This window comes from Osmia lignaria, chromosome 14, assembly GCF_051020975.1.
Source record: "Osmia lignaria lignaria isolate PbOS001 chromosome 14, iyOsmLign1, whole genome shotgun sequence".
Taxonomy (NCBI): Eukaryota; Metazoa; Arthropoda; class Insecta; order Hymenoptera; family Megachilidae; genus Osmia; species Osmia lignaria.
The window spans coordinates 13,061,956-13,086,847 of NC_135045.1; the positions used below are offsets into that span (position 1 = coordinate 13,061,956).

General features: G+C 31.3%; 4 protein-coding genes and 1 long non-coding RNA gene across 8 annotated transcripts in view; 1 reads left to right on the forward strand and 4 right to left on the reverse strand.

Moving 5' to 3' along the window:
* LOC117609055 (long-chain fatty acid transport protein 4) overlaps positions 1-17,265 on the reverse strand; it is a 32,908-nt gene extending 15,643 nt beyond the window's left edge. Inside the window, exons 1-3 of one of the 3 annotated variants that reach the window (XM_076692098.1) lie at positions 17,248-17,265; positions 15,525-15,767; positions 382-532 (exon numbers count right to left, since the gene is read on the reverse strand). In XM_076692098.1, the coding sequence (XP_076548213.1) occupies positions 382-532; positions 15,525-15,715 (342 nt within the window). In that variant the 5' untranslated portion in view covers positions 15,716-15,767; positions 17,248-17,265. The other 2 variants (XM_034334899.2, XM_034334900.2) reach the window with 2 other exon arrangements.
* A 418-nt stretch (positions 17,266-17,683) lies between these two features.
* Positions 17,684-18,838, reverse strand: LOC143306046 (uncharacterized). Its single transcript, XR_013063381.1, has 4 exons — positions 18,805-18,838; positions 18,542-18,673; positions 18,369-18,415; positions 17,684-18,043 (listed from the first exon to the last, which is right to left on the reverse strand). It is a non-coding gene; the product is annotated as an uncharacterized LOC143306046 (long non-coding RNA).
* A 669-nt stretch (positions 18,839-19,507) lies between these two features.
* LOC117609056 (uncharacterized) lies at positions 19,508-22,197 on the reverse strand. 2 transcript variants are annotated; one of them, XR_004582496.2, is made up of 6 exons: positions 21,937-22,197; positions 20,979-21,467; positions 20,779-20,893; positions 20,543-20,689; positions 20,266-20,467; positions 19,508-20,151 (listed from the first exon to the last, which is right to left on the reverse strand). XR_004582496.2 is itself a non-coding variant. In XM_034334901.2 (5 exons), the coding sequence occupies exons 1-5, from the start codon at positions 22,015-22,017 to the stop codon at positions 20,349-20,351; spliced, it is 951 nt and encodes a 316-aa protein (XP_034190792.1). In that variant the 5' UTR covers positions 22,018-22,197; the 3' UTR covers positions 19,508-20,348. The 2 variants fall into 2 exon arrangements, 1 of the variants encoding a protein (XP_034190792.1); XM_034334901.2 differs by having other exon boundaries at positions 19,508-20,467.
* Positions 22,198-22,503: 306 nt separating this feature from the next.
* LOC117609060 (U11/U12 small nuclear ribonucleoprotein 25 kDa protein) lies at positions 22,504-23,140 on the forward strand. The gene is made up of 2 exons (XM_034334904.2): positions 22,504-22,797; positions 22,886-23,140. Exons 1-2 carry the CDS (start codon positions 22,504-22,506, stop codon positions 23,138-23,140), a joined length of 549 nt encoding a protein of 182 aa, XP_034190795.1.
* Positions 23,141-23,240: 100 nt separating this feature from the next.
* LOC117609057 (distal membrane arm assembly component 2) lies at positions 23,241-24,152 on the reverse strand. Its single transcript, XM_034334902.2, has one exon. It carries the CDS (start codon positions 24,150-24,152, stop codon positions 23,241-23,243), a length of 912 nt encoding a protein of 303 aa, XP_034190793.2.
* Positions 24,153-24,892: the final 740 nt, after the last annotated feature.

The following is a 24,892-nucleotide window of genomic DNA, read 5'->3' on the forward strand; positions in this document are numbered from 1 at the left end:
ATTGCTTTGTAACTAAACTTCGAAATTGCCTGTACTCATTGGCATAACTAGAATTTTTTTTGGAACTAGCTAGATCCTATAGAAATTTTGGACTTCTGATATTTCGAAATCTTGAAATTTTAAAATGGCGGAAGGGCCAATCCACATTTTTGGGAGTGCCAGGCCCACCCTGGCCCTTACCTCGTTACGCCGAAGCCTATACATATGTATTCATAAGTGACACAATTTTGATAAAATCTTATCACCCTTTCTACAATTTCAAATGCTTGAAAATATAGCTGACAGACATACAACTTTCAACTTTCCAGAATTTTCAACTTTAAATATACTGTTAATTTTCCATAAAATTAAAAATTATCTTTCTTTTAATTTTGTACTTACGTCAGCGTTCGTCCAAACGCGATCCTCAAAGAAGAAACAAGGTTTATTAGGGTAATGTTCCACCCTTTTTCGGAAAACCTTTGTAACAGTCATATTGTTCCGACGATGGCTTTTCGTTTCTAATTCTGCTGTAACAGCACGATACAGAAACCTGAAAAATAATAATTATAAAATTAAAATTCATTTTTTAAACAATTTAATGAATAAATAAATTGAAGTATAAAATTAAAAATGTAGAACAAAAATTCTATGTTAAAATTCTTATAAAATACGAATTTCATTTTACTATTTGTTTATAATTTACCGTGTAGGTATTTCGTCTACATAACATTTTATATTTGTGGCTATTACACAATATTTGCTTTTTGTGCATTCTCATAATCACTCTATGATCAAGCTATAATTATATAATATTACAGTACATGAGTCATGAATGCATGTAATTAAATTCTATTTACATTACTCGGTTAATTCATTAATTATTTCCTTTTTTATCAAGTATTATTTTTCCATCTAAATAATAAATTTATTATAACACTGATTGATAAAAGAAGCGTTATATTTGCAAACTGTATTGTTAAATGAAAGTAAATGAAATTTCAACTCAATTAACCCTTGATCACCGAATGTTAGATCAATCGTGATCTAATCTTACGAAATGAAAGAGTTTTTATATAGATAAATAAAATATTTAATGGGAATATTGAAAATATCTAATGTCTTTCATATAAAAAGATTCTCAAAAATTATTTATTCTTACACATGTTTTCAAAATTAATATCGAAGAAGCAGCGCCGAATTAAACGGGACCCGGTCATAGGCGTTAATTTACTATACTAACAATAAAACATATTTCCTACCGTTATCCTTTTTCTTTACATTCAAAGTTATTTAATTTTATTTAGAATAAATTTGAATTTTCTAACCAAGTTTATTAACTAACGATAAGAGGCCCTCGAAGGTTCGATGACAAGATTGAAATGATCTTGTTTTAGCAGAAATATTTAATGGAAATGTTGTTTTTATATTACAAATATTACCTATTGTATATTAGAAAATTAATAATTTTATGGAATACCTAGTGTAAAGTTTAGAAAATAAAAATAATATAAAATATAAAATTAAATTTTAAAATGTCACTGTTTTCTCAGCGAACTCTGTTATTTTACAGTTATATGTTTAATAATAACGACGACGAAGTAATAAACAAATAAATTTTGCATATTCACGTTATGTAGTTATCGTGGCAATGTTCTACGTAAATTTCCATAAATAATAGTTTTGTAAGGTAGCGTAAATGACACCGCAGGTCATCGATGCTGAACTTTTCACGGTCTTGTGAAGGAATCGGGTGTCTGTGAAATATTTACGAAACCTCTGAATAATATATCAATTATGATAATGACACAAGTTGAATAACATGACAGAAACGATCATTACGTCTGATCGTATTCAGATCCTAATTTCAATCACCGTTCTTAAAGAAACACGACAAATGAATGAATATTTTAACATATGCATTGCAAAAAGAAAAGAGCGTAACAAGTAATTGCAAATAATTCAAGGCCGGGATCGTTCATGTTGTTGATAATAAAAATTGGCAAGTAATGCTGATCATAAAATAGAATGCGTAATTATGTTATATATACATATGTACATATATGACTGGTCGTAAATATGTTCACAATGTATTTTGTTTCTTTTTTTTTGTATTTTGCACGAAATATTTCAATACCTTATTATTCAATATTTCGATGTTGTTCATTTCATTATTTGTATAATACCATTGAATTTCTTTACGTAACTAAAATTCTAAACCTTTTTTTCATAATTTAGAATTTGTACATGTATTTATATTACTGATCAAAAGTCAGAATTACGTTTTATGATATGTACACTATTGGTAAAAAATTTCAGATCTTAAATCATATTTCTATGAAATTTATTTAACCATAAATAATTGGTAAGTTTATTTCATTTTTAATTGCATATTTCTCATTATACAGAAATAATTCAAATATAATGTTCTTTCAAAATTTCAGCGCGTTGTTCAGACTCTAATTCAAATAATTTCAATTAATCACGAGTAATTCTACGCACGTAAATGTTTATAAAAGAAAAATGCTTGGACGAAAATGTATCATTGAAGAATATTCAAAAATTTATTTTTAGTTTTTTTATTGTCATTGCAATTAGCACCAGTTATTAAAGTAGCATTAGTAAAGTATGCGAAAAATCACTTTTTTCATTATATTCAGTGATAGTCGAATACAAAACAATGAGGTAATTAATTCTGCGGTATTTATAAACGACCTTATTAAATAAAAAGCAATATAGAGCAATTAATTTTCCCATTGACTACCTATAAGTTGGGCTCAAATTATGTGTTTCTATTCCTATTTAATCATTCTAAAAGATACTAATATAAAAGTAAAAAGAAAATTGTTATAAGGAACTTAAACGAAAAATTAAAATGTTAAAATATCAAAACTATCATATTAAATCATACCTAGTGTGATTATGAAAAATTGTTTTATTTTTTGGTAACATACCATAAAAGAAAATATCATGAAATAAAACTTATTCCACATTAGTTTAAAACATCGAAATGACCACTTAAATGTGAATTATCTTCAAAAATGGCAAAGTTACCCCTTCGGGTCAGTTTCAAAAATCGGTACAAACGAACTCTTTGGGGTACAAACGAAAGTGAAGGTGGTACAAACGGGTACAAACGAAGGGGAATACAATACAATTTGAAGAAATTGAATTTTTCAAAGTTGGGTGCCAGGTTCAGGTAGGTCCGGGCGACAGCTTGCGAGAACACTGTCACCGATCATCTCGCCGCCACCTAGCGGTCCCTGCCCCGAACTAAAGGCGTCCGGGGAGACGAAACCCTCTCTCCCCCTCTACCAAACGCTTACAATTAATAGCTGTTGGGTATTTGTATAAATGAAATAGAAATTATTTCATACTTTTTAGTGCATTTTGTTGTACAAATGAAGTATAAGTTATTTTACACTTTTTAGCGCATTTTGAAGTCGGTTATAGATAAATAGATAGCTTTATTTCTTGCCTTTCGGCTTTGAAAGGGGGTTTGGCACGTGAGTGCGCCTACAATATTTTATAAGATATGTACATTAAGTTTAATACAATAACGTCCGTGATCTTCAGGTCTTCCGTCCCAGGTCTATCTCCTTCCTTCTTCGAATTATTTCCCTCATCCATTTTCTCCCCTTCTCTTGACCCTGCAAAATATTCTACCTTGTTAAATCATTATCCCTTTCTACTTCCCTACATTCTTTTAACAAGTGTTCTATTGTGTCCTCTCCTAATCCACAAATTCTACAGACGTTGTCCTCTTTCTTTTTCCAGTATCTGTTGCCTCTTTCTTCATTCCCACATCTGAACCTTGCAATCATTGACTGGTCCCTTCCTTTGTATTCTTCTTTCAGATAGTAAGCTCGGTTTTCCTCCCTTATCCCTCTGTATTTTCCGTTATACCTTCCTATTACTATTCTGTCATAAAATGTTTGGCACTGCTCTGCTCTGTCTAATTGTGATAGATTTTCTGCTAGCGTCAGGTCTCCCGTGCATTTACCTTTGACATCCTTTATTTCTATTCCTTTCTCTTCGTAGTATTGTCTTCTCTGTTCTTCCCATTTCGATCTTTTCCTCTCGCATTTTGTATCTACCTCTTTCCAGCATTCTAGTATTAACTTGTTAATTCCTTTCGTCCTTGTTTTTTCTTCGTATCTCACCGCTCTCCTGCCTGCTTCTATTCTTATTTTGTCCTCCTTTGTTTCGTCCATTACTATATATGTTGGTGTATTGAAGTCCAATCCTAATACCCATTTTATGTACTTTGTATGTAGTTTTTCAAGTCTCTCCGATTCGCTCCATCCCCATATATCTGCTGCATACATCATAACGCTTTTCACCAAACTTCTGTAGATCTTCATCCTTCTTTCAAAGTTGTTTTTGAATCTCCTTTCTCCTATTCCCCATGTTTGCTTCATCACTATCATCGCCTTTTTCGCTGTTTCTCTCCAGTGCATCTCCGTTCCTCCATTTTTCTGGAAGTGATACCCTAGGTATTTGAAGTCTTTTACTTCTTCTAATTCTTCTTCTCCCCATTTTTATATCTCCTTTTTCTTCTGACTTCTTCCTTTCTTGAAAATTATTATCTTCGACTTTCCAGCGTTTAGCATTAACTCTCTTCTTTCAAAGTATCTTTTCATTCTGTTTATCATTTCCTTTAAGTCCTGCGGATGTGTTGCTAATAGTACGATGTCATCTGCGTACGACAGTGACCAAAACTTCTCTTTTCTGATCACCATTCCTCCTGCTTGTCCTTCTCTCAATTTCTCTTCAAGGTCCGCCGTGTATAACGAGAATAAGGTAGGGCTTAGTGGACATCCTTGCCTTAATCCTTTCGTTGTCCAAAACTTTTCAGATACTTTCCCATTAACTCTTATCCTATTCTCTGTTTACTTTATCGAAAGCCGCTGTTAGATCTGCGAAGAAAGCATATAGCTTTCCTCCTTTTTCTTTGATTTCTCTGTTTACCACGTAGTTTAGAATAAAAATGTTGTCCATTGTGCTTCTTCCTTTTCTGAAGCCTGCTTGCGTCTCTGGTATGATTTTCTTTTCCTCTAGTTCTGCACTTAATCTGTTCTCTAGAATCATCGCGTATATCTTGTATGCCGTATTTAGTAGCGTTATCCCTCTGTAATTCTTTACATCATCCCTATCTCCCTTCTTAAATATAGGGCTAATTATACCTACTTTCCATATTAAAATACTCCCTCTCTCTCCCTTTCTCGTCCAGAAAGCATCCTCTATTTCCACCTTCACCTGCAAGGACCTGCAAGGATATTACCTTTTCTGCTGTATCTTTCGGTGTTTCGCCTCTTGGTAGTTCTTCTCCTTTCAGTGTGATATTGTTTCGTTTCTCCCTTTTTTCTCTTGCCTCCTCTTTTCGCTCTATACGGTTTATTCTTTCAATTAATTCGTCCGCCTTATCTCTTTTAGTTTCTAGATTTTTAATTCTGTTCTGTATTTCTTCTTTTTCTCGCTTCCACGCTTCTTGCTTTCTTTTCCATTCTTCTTTTAGTTCTCTTATTTCCTTATTTATGGATTCGTTTTCTTTCTTAATATCTTGTGTGTCCTTCTTCACTGTCAGTACCAGCTCAGTCAATCTGTCTAATCTTTCTAATTTCAATCTGTCTAATTTTTATATCTTTAAGTTCGCCTTCTGTTCCTTCCCCTTCCGTAGCTTCTTGCGGTGGTGATCTTCCTACTCTTCTTGCTTTTTGGAAATTTTCTATCAGTTCTTTCTCCACTCTTCTTCTTTCTTCTTCTGCTTCTTCTTCTTCTCTTTTTCTTTTAAAAGAGTCCAGCAGTGATCTTTGGCTGCCCGACCTATACTTCCCAAGCTGTTCAGCTAAAGTCGGCCTTCCTCTTTTTCCAGAATCCTTTGGGCTCTCCGTCTTTCCTGTCTTACTTATCTATGTTTTTCTCTCTCTGTGTTTGCTTCTATGCCGCTCTGATCTGCCTCTAGATGTCGCTACCTTCGTTTTTCTTTATCTTATCAGTTTATCATCAAATCGATCTACATTTATCGACGTATTATTCCACGTCGTTTATTAATCTACAATATCGACTTTTTCCACGTAGCTCATTAGTCAATCTAACCTCTTACCTCTTTCGCCAGTTTCATTTCTTTTAAGCAACTTGTTTCTGTGTACTTTTTTGATGCCTTTATACACCTGTGTTCTTTGGTTTTTCCTCTTTCCAGCGGTATTTATTGCACCTCTATCCGTTCAGATTTTCCTTCGGAATTGATTGATTTTGTTTCACTTCTCTCCGACACGTACTGCCTCTATAGCTATCGTCACCTGACCCCCCTTGAAGTCGGTTATATTTTTTGTTAAAAATTATTTTATTTCACACTTTTTAGTGGAACGAACAGTATTTGTAGGATGCCGTAAGGTGGTTTATTGTTCTTATTGGTTAATTGCAATAACGATAGTTATTAACGATAACAAATTCCATAAATTTTTGCAAGTGGGATCATCGTGGAAACATCTCCTATTAAATGTGAAAGCTTTTATCGCGATCGGTACATTCCTTTCAAAGTAACGCCAAGAAATAAGGTTTTTGCTATAACAATAGTTATTATACAATATGTAAACTGAATTTCGGTCGATGCGATATGTGTATAAGAAACAGTAGAGAATCGGCGAGTGCATGCTGACCCATACACCGCCAGAGGTAAGTACGCGGGTATACGTAGAATTCAATGTAGTAGTAACAATAGTTTTTTACGAATATCTCGAAAACTATAAAGCTTTCCGTTAATTATGCATAATGAAAAAGTTGTTCAGAATCATGCCCCCGGCAACATATTAAAGGATCATTGAAATCATTCTATGTTGAGATTAGACACTTCCTGTGTTTTGCAATAATAATCCTTAGCAATGAAAAAATGAAAAATGTTTTTTAACGGGACCAATCGAGAGACATACTCTACAATCTACAAGATGCAAAAGGTTTCGTTCCGATTGGTCCATCCATCTTGGAGTAATCGGTGAACAAACACAGAAAAAAAGATATATATACAATATACTGATCGAATTGAGCAATCTCCTCCTTTTTCGAAGTCGGTTAAAAATACGAATAAGAATGTAGGTATTAATTCAAATTCCGCGTAAACGTTTACATATATGCAAGTGGTGGGCCGCCACGGACCTATAACATGTATGTATGTATGTATACATATGTATGTATGTATGTATGTAGGGCTCCTTCTTTACATAGACATTTTCCCCGGGGATGCCTATGAGAAAGCTGGGAACCAGGGACATGGTTATTTTTGTTGGAGAAGCCCCATTTGATCGCGAGTGTACATTATCAAAATTATTGAATTTAATAAGCTTCAAATACGCACGCAATTTTATTCATAATTATATCTTATAGTCAATTGTATATCAAAGTTTACCATGTTAAAGGAGTTTGAAAGTCAAGAGTCCTTACGTGGAAATAAAACAATTAAAAGAAGAAGCTGTGAAACTTTGAATGACTTGTTTGTCAATGATAAACGAGGTATGTACATAAGTAGTATGCTCGGTGATATTAGAATGAACCTTGGAAGGAAGTTTTATAAACGACAGGAAATACGTTGCGCTTATTAGAAAATAATTGAATTCTTCGATTACTGTAATTAGATTTGTTTCAACTATGAGTCTATCATTTTTCTCCAAACAGTTTCTGGATTTCTTTGGACGATGTAAGAATGGCTTAGTCAATCGATGACCTTCCATTGCGCAATGCGGAATTTCTATTTTTTCTGCTTTTCCTTTTGCATAAATTCCATGTTATTATAATTGGTTATCCCGTTGTAGCAATCAATATTAATTTCTTTGAATAAATCAATCATTAACTTCAATTTTGCATTAATGAGATATTGATTTACAATTTTAGATTAATGGAATATTTATTCGTTCGTTGCACTCTACATAATTTGTAAAATAATGAATCTTCTTTTAACACGTTAAATATCTTAACATGAAAATGAACGGAATTATATAATTATTGTAATTATTTAAAATGCATTTGTTTAATTTTCCAGTTTAATTTTCTACATACTGTCTTACAAAATTTATATAATAATATTGTTGATTATAATTTTCTTTAATTACTTTTTGCTTTTAGTTATTGGAGAATATTAAATGTATGATCGATTGATCGATGGTGACCCCACCCCCTAGGTTCAATGTGTTAATATTAATATTAATATTGATTACTAAAGTCAGCAGCGGATTAAGATTTCCGAGGCCCCAAGCCTATCGAACCTTCGAGGGTCCCTTTGGTTCAAAAACTGAAGTTTATATTAAACAAAATAAAATAACATGTAAATGTAAAGAAAAAGGACATTAGTAAAATAAATTATAATACATTCAATATTTTTTGCCATGGTAAATGGAAGACATAATGGAGCCTCCTGCAAAGTGGGACCCGGGCTACAGCTCCCCTAGACATCCCTTTAAACCGGAGCTAACTAACGTATATTAATATAATATTAATAATGTTAAATAGGTGGTGGTGAATATTTAAATTTTATCGATTTCCTTTCTACGCCAATACTATTACTATTGTACCAAAGAAATTTACTTTATTAACTTCAATAAAGTGGCATCTTTAGTTCAAACAAAAGGCGACTTGTTTCCATTAATGATTCTGAATTATTTTTTCGTCATATAATTCCAATTTGATTAACAAACAATAAGAGAAGCACATAATAATTAAGAACGCATATTGAAAACATTTTATAAAAGGTCTCCATAAAAGAAAATCCATTACATTAGCTTTTCATTAAAAGCAGTGAACATAACGTTTTTATATTCGACGAAACTGACCGTCCTTGAATAACTAAGAAAGATCTGAAACTCAGTAATTGCGAACTTTGTAAACGTACCGGAGATATGTATTCTCCTGATAACGTAATTTACTTTCACTGCCTATTTTCAGTGTAAAGAGATGGAAAACTTAAAGTTTCAACCATTCTTCGTTTCTTTTTTCTTACCAAAATCATTAAAAAATATTATTTAAGAAAATAAATGAAATTTTATTATAAGATGGTATGTATAGTAAGGGCATATTTTACCTTCTTAGAAGATGAAAATGTAAGCAAAAATGATTGCATATTAATTAGGAGACCCTCCTAATTAATTCAGATATTCACAAAATTTTATATATCTTTTTTTTTAAATTACTGAGTTCAGAGTCTCTTCTTATTAGTAAAATTAAAATAAAAGTTTATAGTTAATAGAGTGTTAACACCACAGCAATTAATAATGAATGTTATCTATTTTTAAAATGAAAATAAATTTTTAAAATTAGATGAAAGAAGGAAGAAAAATAAATTATCATACATAATTATTCTTTATCTCAACAATATTCAACGTATATCTCAGCAAATGTATAAATAGGTGGTTTTTTTTTTAAGTTGCAGTTACTGAATAAAATTTAAATTAATTTTGTACGAATATAAAAAAGAAAAGTATTTAATCTTTAATGGACAAAGAAACCTCTCAGGCTTTTACAGATTTTTTCTGGTTTCCCGTCTGGCGTCACTGTTGCAAACACAAAGCGATAAGACACAGTAAACACGATATTATTCGTAGCAAATACAAAGAGCTCGTGTTCAAAGAGGTATTTGCAATGTGCGCCAATGAAATGCTCTGTTGTTAATGATCCGCTCTTTTTATGTCATCGCTTTCATTTTAGACACTCAGGATCGTTTTCTCAATAATAATAATTTATGCTTAGATCAAAGTTTAAACTTTGCTCAGACATATTTTGTTATTTTTCAAAACATGGAACGATTTCAAATGTTAATGTTTAAAGTGTTTGCTACTTTTTAATGTAAGAAGCACTTCAATAAGTACATAAAACTGAAGGTCCAACTTGTATCTGTCAGAGTTAAATCTTTGAATTAAAAAGTTAAATACATTTCAGCGATTCTCAACCTTTCCATAAATGCGTACCACCGAAATTAATTTTCAAGAATTCCAGTACCATCAATGAAAATATGTTTTGTGCATTCACGATCAAGTCAGACTTCCTCAGGAAAAATGGAAATGTCTGATGTCCCTGGTGCTCGGGGTTCCCCTTAATACTAGTATCGCCGTGCCGGGAAAACTAACACGGTAGAAAAGGGGTCCCATATAAGATTGTATGTACATATGACTCTGGCCCTATTATTTGCGTGTAAACGTTTACAGGGAAAATTTGAATTTATATTTATTAATTATTCATATATCTTAGTCATATACGAAATTTTATAATATTTAATAATGAAAAATTACATTATTTTTTGTTAAGTAACTATTGAGATTAATATCGTCAAGATTAAGATTTTGAAATTCCTGCTTCTCGTTCATCACCATTTCCCTTAAGGAAGCCTAATTTGTAAATGCCAATATCAAAATTTTTCATAAAATAAACGTGTTTAATAAATTTATGTCGTTTTGTAAAAAACACAAATAGCATGAGCATTAATTCTTTCTTGTTGTATTACAACAGCAGAAATTATTTGAATATAAACTCCTTGCACCAAGCCACAGATTTATACTTTATTACGTACATACATAGGTACAGCTTCTATTTTTCTATTTTGTATATGGAGTTTATATCTACAAATACAGTCTACAAACAAACAAATAAATAAATGAATAGAAATTTTTTTAGTGTCATATCATTTTCACGCTAGTGTACTTCAAAGCAATAGTAATGTGTTTATTATACCGTTTAAGGAATTGTATTGAAAAATACTATCAATACAATATGTTAGATTCCGATGTTTAATAAATATTTTATTAAACTTAATACACGGAATTCTTACATTGGACACTTAAAGTAATTTCCTACTGCTAGCGATTCTTTACGTGATTACACAACTCTACTTCTGGCTCTGATTCGTATTCTTATTCTGAAGGAAAAGTGTTCTGGTACTGTTTTTAAAAGGTCGGAAGTCTGATTTTGAAAGTGGTGAAAATGAGGATTAGGACCAATAGGAGTTCTTGGATATTACTGACAATGAGGTTCGAAGGATCAAGCGTATGATTCAGGGATGGTGAGTAAGGAACTCAAGGGTCGTACGTGTAATTGTATACATACGAGTACATATACATATGTAGAAGACAGTGCGGCTAGAGACAGAATTTAGGATTTCTCTATCTTAACCGAAACGAGAAGAGTAAAAATATTTGCTTAGTCTATGACGGTATCCAACAAGTATTAATGGTGCCATGGACAGGCAAGATTCATCGATGGAAAAATACGTTTTGTTGACCCTTTGCCTCTCAATAGTCAATCGCGAAGACAATTACATAAGTCTCCATGTAACAAATACAAGGGTCATGTGCGATATAGATTCTTTATGCATTTCAATGCAGCAAGCCCAATGATCCGTTTTAACTAACGTGCTCGATTAAAACGTTTTGATAGCAACAGTAAACGAGTTAATTTAATCAAATAATTAAGAAAAGAGCAAGTAAGTAAATTCTAAGTAACATTATTACTGGTATTTTAAATATCTATTTCATGTACAGACATCTAACGCTTTTTTAAATACACAAAAGCGCAAAAAAATATTTAAATTTAAAATAACAATTAAGAAGGCTTAATGCTAAAGGGCACCGAATTAATTTGTACACCTAATATTTAGATTAAATATTAGTATTTATCTATTTAATTTAAATGTAATATAATTAAATAAATATTATATATTAACAATTATTAATTACAGAAATATTTAATTTTCTATTTTTTCTATTTCGTATTATTACATGAAATTAATATTATTTTAGACATCTAGGTACCTGACTTCATTTAAACATTTCGGATATCAAAATATTTACTTTTTCAGAACAGATATAAAAATAAAAGAAATTATGTTTTACTGTATATATTCATAAAAAATCCTGAATTCTAAAGTCTCATACCGAAATATGTATTTATCAATATGTTAATAATTCATTTATGTTAACATTTCTAAAACTTGAACTTTGTATTGTAGGAAAATGAAATTTATACTTTGACCACTTATTATCATTACTATTAGTGTTTTTTACAGTCTTTAGTATTCGATTATTGGAATATTTATAACTACTTTGTGAGCGATTATCGCAAAAAAAATTGAATATACATAATTTCATTCATTCATTGCAATAGACTAGTATATACATTCTGGGTTATGAAACGATTGACCTCTATTATCATCATTGCATTGCACTATGTATTTCGATCAGTTTATAGCTTGTATGAGACATCTAACAGAGATACAGACTTATTTCTGCCGAAGGAAATGGGCACGGTAAATATAAAACAGATTGATACACTGGGTTCGAGCTATTAAAGGGTAAGCTTTCCAAATTTGGATCACATCGGTAAACATTTTTTAATCTATATTGATAATGAACCATATTTAACCCCTCACACTCCAAAAAAATATTATACCAAATAACCTTATGTAAATAATATTATTTGCTGCTAAATAAGAATACCAAAATAATATGTATTACAATAAAATATGAAATATATTTCGAATCATTTGATTTATACGTTTATATCAATATTTCAAGTCGCGTTTTTATTAATTATTCAAAGCTTATTGTTTTATTTTAACGGGATATTTATAGATAATAAATGATTCTTCGTAAATAGAAACCTTCGATGTAAAACACTATTTTCTTAAAATTTTTAGCTTTTTGCAATATACAGGGTCTTCCATTCAAATGTTTGTCTTTTAGTTTTGCTCAATACATTTTTTTTTAACTTCTAGTGTTTTAAAGCTATAATTTTAAAGTGTCTTTACGTTTAACCGTTGAACAGCGGAGGCTGGATTAATCAAAACCCAAACTTACAAAACATACAAGGATACTAATCTAAAGTCAAATGTATGATTTTCAAATGAAAGAGATTTATATGTATATTGGAAGAGTAATTTTTAAAGAAACAGTGTAAAATTTAGAAATTGAAAATAATATAAAATACATAATTAAATTGAAATTGTAGCTTTCCCCATGGTCCGCCATCCAAGGATTAACAAATGTTGTCTAATACCCATCATTTCAAGTAGGTACTTAATACAAATATTTTTAATGTTGGGAATTTAAGCACCAGTCAAATATAAATGACGGTGAACTTGTAGAAAAGCTACTCCCCCTTTGATTTCGATGTTTTTTAAATATGTTGTAAAATTCGATATTTTAAGCAACTTTCTTCCTCTAAGCTATATGCCGAACTCAATTAACTTGCGAGATATTAGCGAAAGAATATTATTACTACTACATACAGCGAATTCTGTCTATGTATACGTATGCACCCGTGGTCATGTGTGACCTAACCTAATCTAGACGAATAAATAACAGAAAAAATAAAATACCGCCAACATCTTGTAGTGCACAATGAATAATACCAATGTTGACAGAATATAACTATTTTTGTTATTTGTATGTTAAGTTAGGTTAGGTTATATTAACATTCCGATCGCCTTTAGGCTGCTGGCCAGATAATAGTCAACGTATTAAAGCACAAAGTAGCTTTTAATAATTCTTTTTAATTCTTCAAATGTATATTTCTAATTTTGTGCAAATTTTGCATATCTGTACTTTTTCCGCTTTCGACAAGGAAAGCGCAGAAATGGTTCATCGTTGAACGCAGGAAGTGCGTTCCACCATTCGTTTAACCCGATTACTTTAACTTTCACACATCGTTTGTTTTATCACTCTTATATCTTGCCTGCACTCGTGAGACTGATTAAAAGTGAAACTGAATGTGCCCACGCATTCGTATTTTTTAATTGATATTTTAAATGAATTTTCTTGTTATCTATAACGACAATATTCATCTACTACCACCCACCCATCCATCCATGCAGTAAACTGTTTCTTTCTTGAATGATGGTCGGTCATTGACCCTCGCAAAGCTATGCTCGTTGGCCAAAGCAGACCGTTAGGGTAGAAGAAATACATGCATTAAAATCTGCCTGTACGCTTATTTACAGTTGTTGCAAAGAAAATGAGTTATAACATTGCAGAATAGATGGATAAATTTAGATCCAGCTTTTCAACGTTCCAACATTTTGCACTTAGGGGAGGGTTACCTTAATTGGTTCGTCGTCGGTGTTTTACCTACTACTGTAACTTGACGTGTATAAGGCAATTTGCGTCGTACAACGGGCAAAATACGGTTCTTAGGCTTAAAGCTATTTTCTCGTATTTCGAAAACATAAATAGCGACCTTTTCTCCCTTTACCCTCTATGTTTTCACCCTTTCCCTTTGCTTTGACTACTGTTTTCCACTGCCAGTAGAAATTTTCCTACGTATAAAATTATAACTTCCAAGATATTGTGGTTTTCCTGATTATAGTTAGAATGATCATTTCGTTATTTTCTTGTCTTAAACAGAAGGAGATTATTTTCAAAATTATTTTTAATACAGAGTGCAATGTGAAATTGTCAAAATTTAACAACATAAAAGTAATAATGCTGAGAATAAGAGAACTTTTGTCAAATTTTTCGTGATGATCTTTTAGTTATATGTTTTACTGGAATTTAAGTATTTTAAGTAGTTTTAAGTATTAAGCAATTTATTTTCCAATAAAACTATTCAAGGACTTCTTTCTTCACGTATTTAATTTAATTGAAACTTGAAAGCACTTAAAAGAAGAAATCAAGACCTGATTTATATTGTTCTATGACATAGAGTCTGTTATTAAGATATAATTGTATTCATTAATTTATTGTAAATAAAAGTGACAAACAAGTGACATGTAAAGAGCAATTAAACAATCTAAATATTACAGACAAAAATATGTGTTAAGTAAAGTCATGCTATTAGAAACAATATTAGAGATAACCAATAATCATTTCAATACAAAAAGTTATAGATATTTATTAGACGAGGTATAAATTATAACAACCCGCAAATTGATGTAAAAATAATAAAAAGAATTTTAAGAAATATCATAACGCATTTAAGACATAGTTTTTTTCGTTCTTTTCTTTGCTCAAACAAAACGGTAATTCTTCTTTCCCGCGTATAACCATCGATCCATCGAAAACCGTAATTCTCGCTTTTCAATGGATGAACAAGTGACCTATTGCGCGAAGACAAACTAATCGTTAGAATGAAATATCAATTTTTCAAAATCAAACAGAGTATAATATTAAGCTCTCTTTTATTACAGCCTATATTAAATATTAATATTTCAATTACATAATGAAATATTTATTAATTGATTTTCAATCAATAAATCGATAACATCAATCTATAACTCCTTTGGTGTGAATTTTGTCTATTTTAAAAAGAAATCCTCAAACGTATCTTTTTCTTAATATAGATTTGAGAGTTACGTTTTTGCAAATTATGATACAATTTTATTTTAAGAAATATAAAATAGTGATAAAAGCAAACATAAAATATTAAAAAAAAGAAAACAGTATGAAAATGTAATATAGATTCAAAAGGGGGACAGTAGGGTTAAAACGGATCATTGAAAACGATTATCGAAACGTATATACCATCCCTATCAATTCGCGTCTAATGTAAACGAGAAATGATTTGTGACTTACTTCATATCACGAGGCAGAACCTTGCAGATGACGTACAGCTTCCGATGAAATCTGCATAGCACGGGTAGCAACGCCACAGCAAGCACGATCTGTGCGATCTTGTTAAATCCGGGAAACCCGAATCTGGTTGCGACCGCACCAAACATTGCACCGATGATCGCCAGGATTAACAGTAAAAGTCTGATGTCCATGTTCCAATGTCACCCACTCTATCCACCGAATTCTGCTACTTGTATTTTGAAACTGTGAAAGTTAATACAAATATATATATATATATATCTGAGAATTTCTCTCTTGTCAGAGAATAGATAATTAGGACAATGATCCTTTCGTTTCTATTGAAAATTTCTTTAGGAATGTCAACCTACACAAGATAATACGATCGTTCACGAATGCGACTCTTAGGGAACCCTCTTTTCGCTTCGAACTTAAGACGAGCACTCTTTATGTTTCGAAATTACGTAAGGTAGCCACGGTATCGGTAGTAACATTATTTCTGAACCGTACAAGTTACCACGATCAATACTTTGCATTTTAGGGATAGCCGAGCGACTGACATCTATCCGTTTGCGTATGAAAGCTAAAACGGGCTTGGTTCGTCGCTCGTTCGCTTCTTCTTTGTCAAATTAATATTCCGTACGCTTTAAAAATCTGCACGAAACTACAAGGTCAATCTCGGTTACGTTCCCGAAGCAAACAGGACGCCACTACTATGAACGGACGAGTTTAGCATTTGAGAATTGTATCACACAGTCTCTTTGTTACGAATCAGTCTCTTTGTCAAGAAGTTACGGAAGACTACTCTGTCCAAGAGAGCCAACAGCCTCTTTGTTTCAGAATCGCACGTGTTACGATCACTATCTTGTCTCGTATAGGGATAACATGAACTGCCACAACAACGATCGTATTTATACCTATACGATGTATCACGGTCAATATACACCACCTTTCAAAAACTGTATAATGCACTTTCTGCTGCAGTCTCTGAAATATCATTTGTTCGAAATTACACCAGATGCGAATATTAACTGATTGGTGGTTTAGCGAGGATACGAGCAGCCTATCAGTGCTTGTAGTTTTGGAAAATTAAATAGAAACGCTAGGATCAATTTTGATGCATTTCGGAGTTGCACCTGGCACGAGCCAAGCATCTGCGTTACATATAGCGTTACTACAGGCGCAACGATCAATATCATTTTCTTATTTATTTAGCCAATCAATTTCTAAACTGACTTATTTATAACAAAATTGATATTTTGAATCTTATTTAATACTTTATGTCTCTTCATGGATATCACGATTGTTTGACAGAGGAACATACACGAGACTCTACTGCAAGGAAATTCCTTTACGCTACTCACGAGAAAACGCAATTCTTTTACTTTTTTTCAAATTGCACGTGGTGCACAACGATCGGTACCTTGCTCGTTAATGGAGAGTCGCGCAACACCCACGTTAGACGATCCTTCGTTGACTGAAAATTGTTCGTAACAGAATGCAATCAATATTCCACGAGTTCGAAACGGGAATCATTAACTGTCCACGGTAACACCGACAGCATAAGCAGCCGGCGAAGCGACCAACTGAACAGAAGCACGGCACCGCGGTTTCTTCCTCGTCGCTTTACAATTGCGCCACCACGGCAAAATTATTCGCGTACGATAGTGTGTTCGGAGTAGTAGAAAATCGAAGTTTTATTTTAACGGGACCCTCTCCTACCAACCGCTTTTTCCTCCGGCTGTTACACTGCCGAGCCAGTCACTAAGCATGCTCAGCTACTGCGGACTCTCGTAACCATATTTTTATTTTATTTTATTTTATTTTATTTTACTACGGACCTGCTATAATCTATAGAATAGACCAGCCAACTTTTGTAGGAGTTTCTACCGTACGATCTGAAATACCGACCTCTTGCAAAACCTCGTTTTGTTGCGCTCTCTACGTTTAAGTACTGTGATTAAGAATTACGTTGCACAGTCGGAAAGAATTTCTAAAAAATAAGAAAAAAAGTGAGGGTTTAATACACAGTTAGGAGTATATGAAGTATTTAAAATGGTAAAAATGATCTGAGTACAAATACTTATTGAAGTCTGTAGGATTTTTTCGTATGAAATATCTTTTTAATATTTTTTGAAAGATTTTATTCAAACTGTGTACTTTGTCGGATGTTAATCAAAACGGTTTTTATTTTTTGCAAAAAAGTATTATGATATTTGGGTCGAAAATTAATTACTTTGAAAGATATCTTACGAAGAAACCATTGTGCTCTCCCACTCATCCCCTAAAATATCTTTTAAACTAATCAATTTTTGACCCAAGTATCTTAATACTTTTTTATAGAGAGTAATAAGATGTGAGATAACAAGAAATTGATCTTGAAGTCTTTGGAACGCTTCTTCCGGGACCGACACATGCATCGTACGATGTTCCATTTAACCCCATATGATTTTTTCTAATGACATTTTTCTCTATCTTCTACGATTTTAGAACTATAACTTGAACCAGTTGCATGTAACATCCTGTATACAACAAATAAGCCTTGTATAAATAAACAATTGTAAAAAGGTACTTAAACTAACCCTACAACGAAAGGTTAAAGAACTTGAATTAAAATTATAACTTTGCCTGAAATATTTGGTTTTTATAAAACTTTGTTAATTGAATTTTTGAAATACGGGTCCAATAAGATTTTTGAATAACTACGTATTTGGTTTTTTTTCTATTCTTGTACATCCAATAACTTAATTTATCTTACAATTTATATAAAACGCAAGTAATATGATATAAAGATTAGGCAGAATCGCGTATTTCCTACGGTTTCACTTTAACATTGCATCCTCCTACCATGTTCTTATCTTGCTTCCTGTATATTATACTCGACCTGCACACATCTATGACACAGAATATTAAAATTAGCATAAATATATATTGAAAAGCAAAGTAACAAATTCTGTGTTACGGAATCTAATTATGAAACATGTAATTAACTAATACTTTACTTTGTACTATACACTTACCATAGATTTGTATCAGACAGCGGACAAAGAAATGGCAGTCGAACCATGAAAGATCGTCGGATTCTTCATCTATCTTTTTTTTGCAAGAGAATCGTATGTCGTGCGTAAATAATGGTAGAAGATGGTGGATAACTAAAGAAAAGAGAAAAAGAAAATAAGAAGAAATTTATGAAATGAAGAGAATCCTGCTTAATAGATTAAAACTAGTTGAAGTTGTTAAACTGGTGATTCTTCAAAGCTATTGACTTATAAATTTGACGCGCTCTGCGTCAGATCCGGTGAAACATCATTGTGCATAGAAGTATGTAGGTATGTGTTTGGTACTAAAAGCGCAGAAATAAAATACAGGATATTTCATGCAAGTAGATCAAGCTAAAGCTCTAAAATGGATATAAGATAGAAAAAAATATCATGAAGAAAAATTAAATGGTGTCGGATGAAGCATCACATGATGCGTATGTTGGTTCCGGAAGTAAAGGTGTTTCAAAGATTTCAAGGTTATTCTTACTTTTTTAAACGGAACGATACATGTATGCGTTTTCTAGATGTCAATCGAAGCATGTTCTTATTACATACAAAAAAGTATTAAGATACTTGGATCGAAAATTCATCAGTTCAAAATATATCTTAGGAAGAGACCTGTAGTCTCTTCCTGTATCTCCTTAAAATATCTTTTCAATTAATCAGTTTCTCATGCAAGTATCTTAATACTTTTTTGTAGAGAATAAAAAAACGCTTTGACTGAAGTCACAAGAAGTATACAATCCCAATAGAATTTTTTCAATTGAAACTGTGTATTTTTGTGTATTCGGAACATTCTATGTAAAAAAGTATTAAGATACAGTATCAAAAAAACTATAAATTCCTGAGGTATTTTAAATTTTTCTTTGAGGAATATTTAGTATAAATTTAGTAGTATATATGTATGGGAGAGGAAAAGGAAGTTCAGTACACTCACACTATCAATCTGGTCACAGAATCTTTATTATCTATGTTTCACCATTTTTAATACATATTTTAATGTTAAGTTTTAACAGATCACATGTGTTACTATACCACATTGATTATTATCTAATGAAAAAGAGATATGATAAGACATGGTAACATACTTTAGTTCAATTTGAAATGATCATTAATTTCAAACACATTTATAAAATATTTTTTCAGTAAAAATGTTTCGATCCATGATTGTAAAATTATTGCATGATTGAACACAACGTAATTGTTACTTTGTACAGTGATTAATTATTCCATCACATAGCTATATGTAATAGATGTACAATGATTTCAACACGAATTATTTCTATTGTTTTACTAGAACTGTACTGTCAAACAATTTAAGCATAAAAGATAAATAAATGGAGAAGAACATACAATTCTACCTTAAAAATAAGCACCATCAGCATTTCACTGAAACTTAATCTGTATATATTAATACTCTGAATATTTCGTAAAAATGCAGTAATTTTTAAATCACATAAGCTATATATAGTCAGCTTGCTGTTGAATTAACTTTCTTAAAATGTTAAACAGTAATTAATATATTTTATTTTTATTATAGATTTACTGATTCAGAGCTAAGATAGGACATGATGGGAAGACTTAACATTCTGAAAGTGAATTTAGGTATATTTAAAAATAAATAGTTATTGTTGAATTAGCTTGTAAAGAAATAATAGTTAGATGGTAATATAAGATTTGCAGAAATTAAACAGAGGAATTACCTATTTTTGCTGAGCTGGATACAATTTTTATACATTGATCTACTGATGGCAAATATTCTAAAATAATAATAAATTCCTTTCATTTAATTTTGCGAACTTTTCTGATATGCTTCAACATCAACTAAATTCAAAATATCAAACTCTATAATATTTTTTCCTGCAAACTGTCCAAACACACCACTTGATATGCTACGTTTAACAACTGTAAAGTAAAAATAAAGAAATTAGTATAGCAAAAAATATTATGTGATTATTATTAAATGCTTTAATAACTGACCATTTGAATTGACTTTTGTTAACATGTATGTTGGTAAATCTTGACATTCACGGGCTATATATGTACCAACCACTGATAAATCGGTAATCGGTGGTGTTACTACTTTCATTGTTTCACGTACAATTTCTGTGTCTACTTCATAATAACCTGAAACAATTATAAATATACAATACTTATCTTAATATAAGATAATTTAAAAATAAAAATATCTCTTCCATAAACCTAATTATATTTACCATTGTATATTTTTCGAAGAAGATCATACATGTTGCGTGGTGGTAGAACTGTTTTACGATTTAGTGGCATAACAAAACAGCATCGCCCATCAACATCAATAATACCAGTTTTATTCTACAGCAAAATGAAATATAAATTCAAAGCTGTAATTTATTATATAAAATGTTATTTACAGTATCTCCTAATTTATTAAACTTACAATGTTGAAATCATGTATGAACCTGCCTTGACGACCACCACGGAAGTCAGGCACATCAATTTTCTCATAATGTTCATTTTCCAAATCAAATTCAAATTGTTCATTGAAGAAACTACTTATATTGCCATCAAAATTTTTTTCAATACTCATTACTTCCTGCTGTTCATCTTTTATTGAACTTCTTAAAAGCAAATCTAAATCTGCCATCAAACTTTGTTGAGCAGCACTTTCAGCATAAGATGCTTTATTCGAATTATCGTATGGAATGCTGTACCATCCTGTTCTAAATCTATGCATTTGTGTTCGAGCATACTGCCTATATATGTATAAACCTCCAATTACTCCAATGATAAGAATCATCAACGCAACAAGGAACAGTGAAAATGTTGCTGTAACATGAATATGATGTATGCTTCTTCGTGAAACAAAAAAATGACCTCCTACATCAGACTTTTGACGTTGTGCTTCTGGATCTCTCTTTGAAGTTTCCTATTTAAAAAAACATGTATTCATAGAAAGAAAATTTTAACTGAGACAATTAAAATTCAAATTAACACTAGACTGTTAACACTAAAACTGTTAAACATATATTTATTTTAGAATTGAAAAAAATTGCACTGACATAAGAAAATTCATAAATCAATATCATAATAACCATAATAATAACAATGACGCTATGATAATGCTGAATACATGTAATAATCTATTATCAAATGACACTGTAAAATATGCTTTATATACGTTATCTTTCTACTGCCAATAACAATTATGATGATGAATTTATATACTTTAGAATAGCATTCAATAGAAATAAAAATTCGGTCACGTAATTGATCGAGGACTACATATATGTTTATTTATGAACAGCAAAGTATATTTAAAATATATAAAAAACTTTGTTTATCAATTATTCTTTTTTAAAGTTGATGAAAATTGTTAGATTGAAAGAAATGCTAACCCCAGCATTTTCTTCAACAAACAACGCTTGCTCCTTTTTGTCCGTCTTCTTCTCGGTAAGGGCCTTTGTGATAATCGTCATCTTGATGGATGTTTTGACTTCAGTTCGTTCTTAATTCAAGTATCAGTACTCCTTCTGCACGATAGCCGTGCGTTAGGATGTATAATTTTAACTAACGATTATCGCACTTCAAACAAATGTTTGAAAGTAACACAATACGTACGCAGGTAAAACAAACTACAGCTCACAAACTTTTCAGATGAACTGCATACATACAAATGCAGTCGAGATTGATCGGTGACAACCGCGCCCTCATTGCACTAATAAATACGATGTGCGCCTGCGTCAACTCTGAACAAACGGTATAGTCCACTGTTTTCCAGTGATGATCTTATGTATATATATATATACTTCGTATATAGTACATATATATGTATGTTATTTTAAAGACATTTTTATCATATTCCAGAAAGCATAAGAAACTTATGCTGTATTACTATTATTTAATATTTCCCTATGTCCATTTATATTTCCTACGTTCTTTATAACGGTATGTATTAATATAACATGGATCAAGCACAGAGTACTGTTAAGGATAGTAAATTAGAAAATGTAGAACATAAAAATAAATATTTACTTAAAAACGAAGAGATAATCGATAAGCAATCAGAACTTGATCATAATGAGTTAGTTAAATTAACGAAAGAAGCAATTGATAATATAATAGAAAGTGATCCGCTGTTCTCTGGTTTACCGTCGGATGTTACGGTTGAAGAACTTAAAGCTCAAATTGCAGTTGCACAAGGGCAAGCAATAACTTTGTATTTGAATCGTGGAGAACTACCAAAACTTGGGATTGTGGTAACATTATTTCGTATAAATTTTTTTGTTTTCCTCATTACAAAAATTACATTATGTAATTATTTAAAAACACTTTTTTCACGTTTAGGTGCCTCCTCACAACACTACAGTTTTAAATCTCAAGAAAGCTATCAAGCGTCACACAAATTTATCTTTGAAAAGAGAGAATGTTAAGAAAAAAATAAGTTGGACACACATTTGGAAAAAATATCATTTGTGCTTTGATAATGTAAAACTGATAAATGATAATGAAAACATCAAAGCTTATGGAGTTACAAATAAAGCAGAATTATATTATGTTAAGAAGCGCAGAGAGAAAAATAAATTGATAAAGAATACTTAGTTTCTATACAAAAGATTAAATATATAAATATTTTTAATTTTTATAAATTATAATAATGTATATTTTATAAAACATGCTACAATATTATTAAAATTTACATTTATTTTTCATATCCACGTACTAATAACATGTCCTTTTCTAGTTTTAGAATTTCACACTTTAGATGTGGATTAACATCTTCTAACATTAAACAAGTTAACTCAAATCCTGCAGAATCATAAAAGTTTGTCACAAGCAATTGCTTTAAATTGGGCATTTTGTATAAAGCCTCTAATCCTCTTTCTGTTACATTCTTACATTCTGATATATCAAGATATTCTAATGTTGGATATTCTCCAGCTATTTTATCTATACTCCAATCATTAATTGTGTTACAACCTCTTAAGATCAGACATTTAAGGTGATGTAAATGAGATATGACATAAAAATTTTCATATTCTAAAGGATATCCTCTTAAATCTAATCCTTCTAAGACAAAGTCTGGTTGATATTCTTTTGGAAAATTAGCAATTTCAGTTGTATTAGAGTTATCGATCCAGTCATTTTGATTTGTAAACTTCACTCTGCCACCACTCACTATCACAAATTTAGCTGATGCTAAATCAGGACCTAATGCTTGATTTCTCTCATACCTATATTTTTGTAACTTTTTTCTAAGTTGTACTTTATAATGTTTCCACCAGCGTATCCAATTATATGTAAAAAAATCATGTATCTCAGGTGCAGTAGGGTTAAAATACATCATACTTAATGGCCCACTATTCGTTTTCTTCTTGAATGTAACTTTCTCTTCATCCTCAACATAAAGATCAATCGTATCCTGTCGTTTGCGTAGGTATTTTACTAAGTAATCGATACTGTTCCTATCGTTGTAAAATAACCGTGCAGTATTATTACATATTTTATTACGATGAGCAAGACATTCAAAAATTTGTTTAGTCGTAACGTGCGTAGAATACTGAAACATTTTCGTTAAAAAATTATTGTGCAACATTTTGTACGAGTGCAACATACTTTACACATAAATTGAACAATTCTTGTATTATGTGATACTATTTCATTCATTAATAATTAAATTCACTGTTTATCATAATATAATTAGTTAAACCATCATTTAAAAACAAAATATCTTTGTTAATTTTAAAAATTTCACGAATCACCATGCTCCTAAGGTACACGTGTATCCTATAATATACATATATATATCGCAGTTCACCAGAGTCCATAACTGCGAAAAGACCAGTTTTCGTTCTTCGCGCTTCTCCAGTGCGCATCTTCGCCCTGATTGGCGATACTCCCAAACGAAGTGGAAAGCGATTAGCAGAGAGCTCGCTGCGTTCCCCCACCATCTTCCAACTTGCGCGTCGCAGTTATGGACTCTGGTGAACTGCGGTATATGTTTGTATGTATATGTATAAGTACTTATGTATTTTCGGCCCTAGTATTGGTTGAAGCGGTCACATCACTAATTAGGCTTGTTTGTGTAAAACTAGAGAACATGCCGGTGTGCGCGTTCCCCTTCAGCCTAGAGAGAGCCCCGTCTACACAATCGTTTCTTCCGACTCGTAACACTTACTAGAATTATTTTAAAACCATTTTAGAATAATTTTAGAGAAATTTTAGAATCATTCTGGAATTTTAGATTTATTTTACAATTATTCTAGAATTATTTTAGCATTTTAGAATTACTTTAGAATCATTCTAGAATTATTTCTGTATACTTATTCTATTTTATAATTTTAATAAATAAAT

Bases quoted from the DNA above. Each gene is read 5' to 3' on its own strand.
- LOC117609056 (XM_034334901.2), bottom strand. From the start codon at position 22,017: ATGACGATTATCACAAAGGCCCTTACCGAGAAGAAGACGGACAAAAAG. The intron at 20,690-20,778 runs GTAAATATAATT...TAATTGTTTCAG, and splicing joins TCTTCGAAAAATATACAATG to GTTATTATGAAGTAGACACA. The intron at 20,468-20,542 runs GTCAGTTATTAA...TTTACTTTACAG, and splicing joins AACAAAAGTCAATTCAAATG to TTGTTAAACGTAGCATATCA.
- LOC117609060 (XM_034334904.2), top strand. From the start codon at position 22,504: ATGGATCAAGCACAGAGTACTGTTAAGGATAGTAAATTAGAAAATGTA. The intron at 22,798-22,885 runs GTAACATTATTT...TTTCACGTTTAG, and splicing joins TACCAAAACTTGGGATTGTG to GTGCCTCCTCACAACACTAC.
- LOC117609057 (XM_034334902.2), bottom strand. From the start codon at position 24,152: ATGTTGCACTCGTACAAAATGTTGCACAATAATTTTTTAACGAAAATG.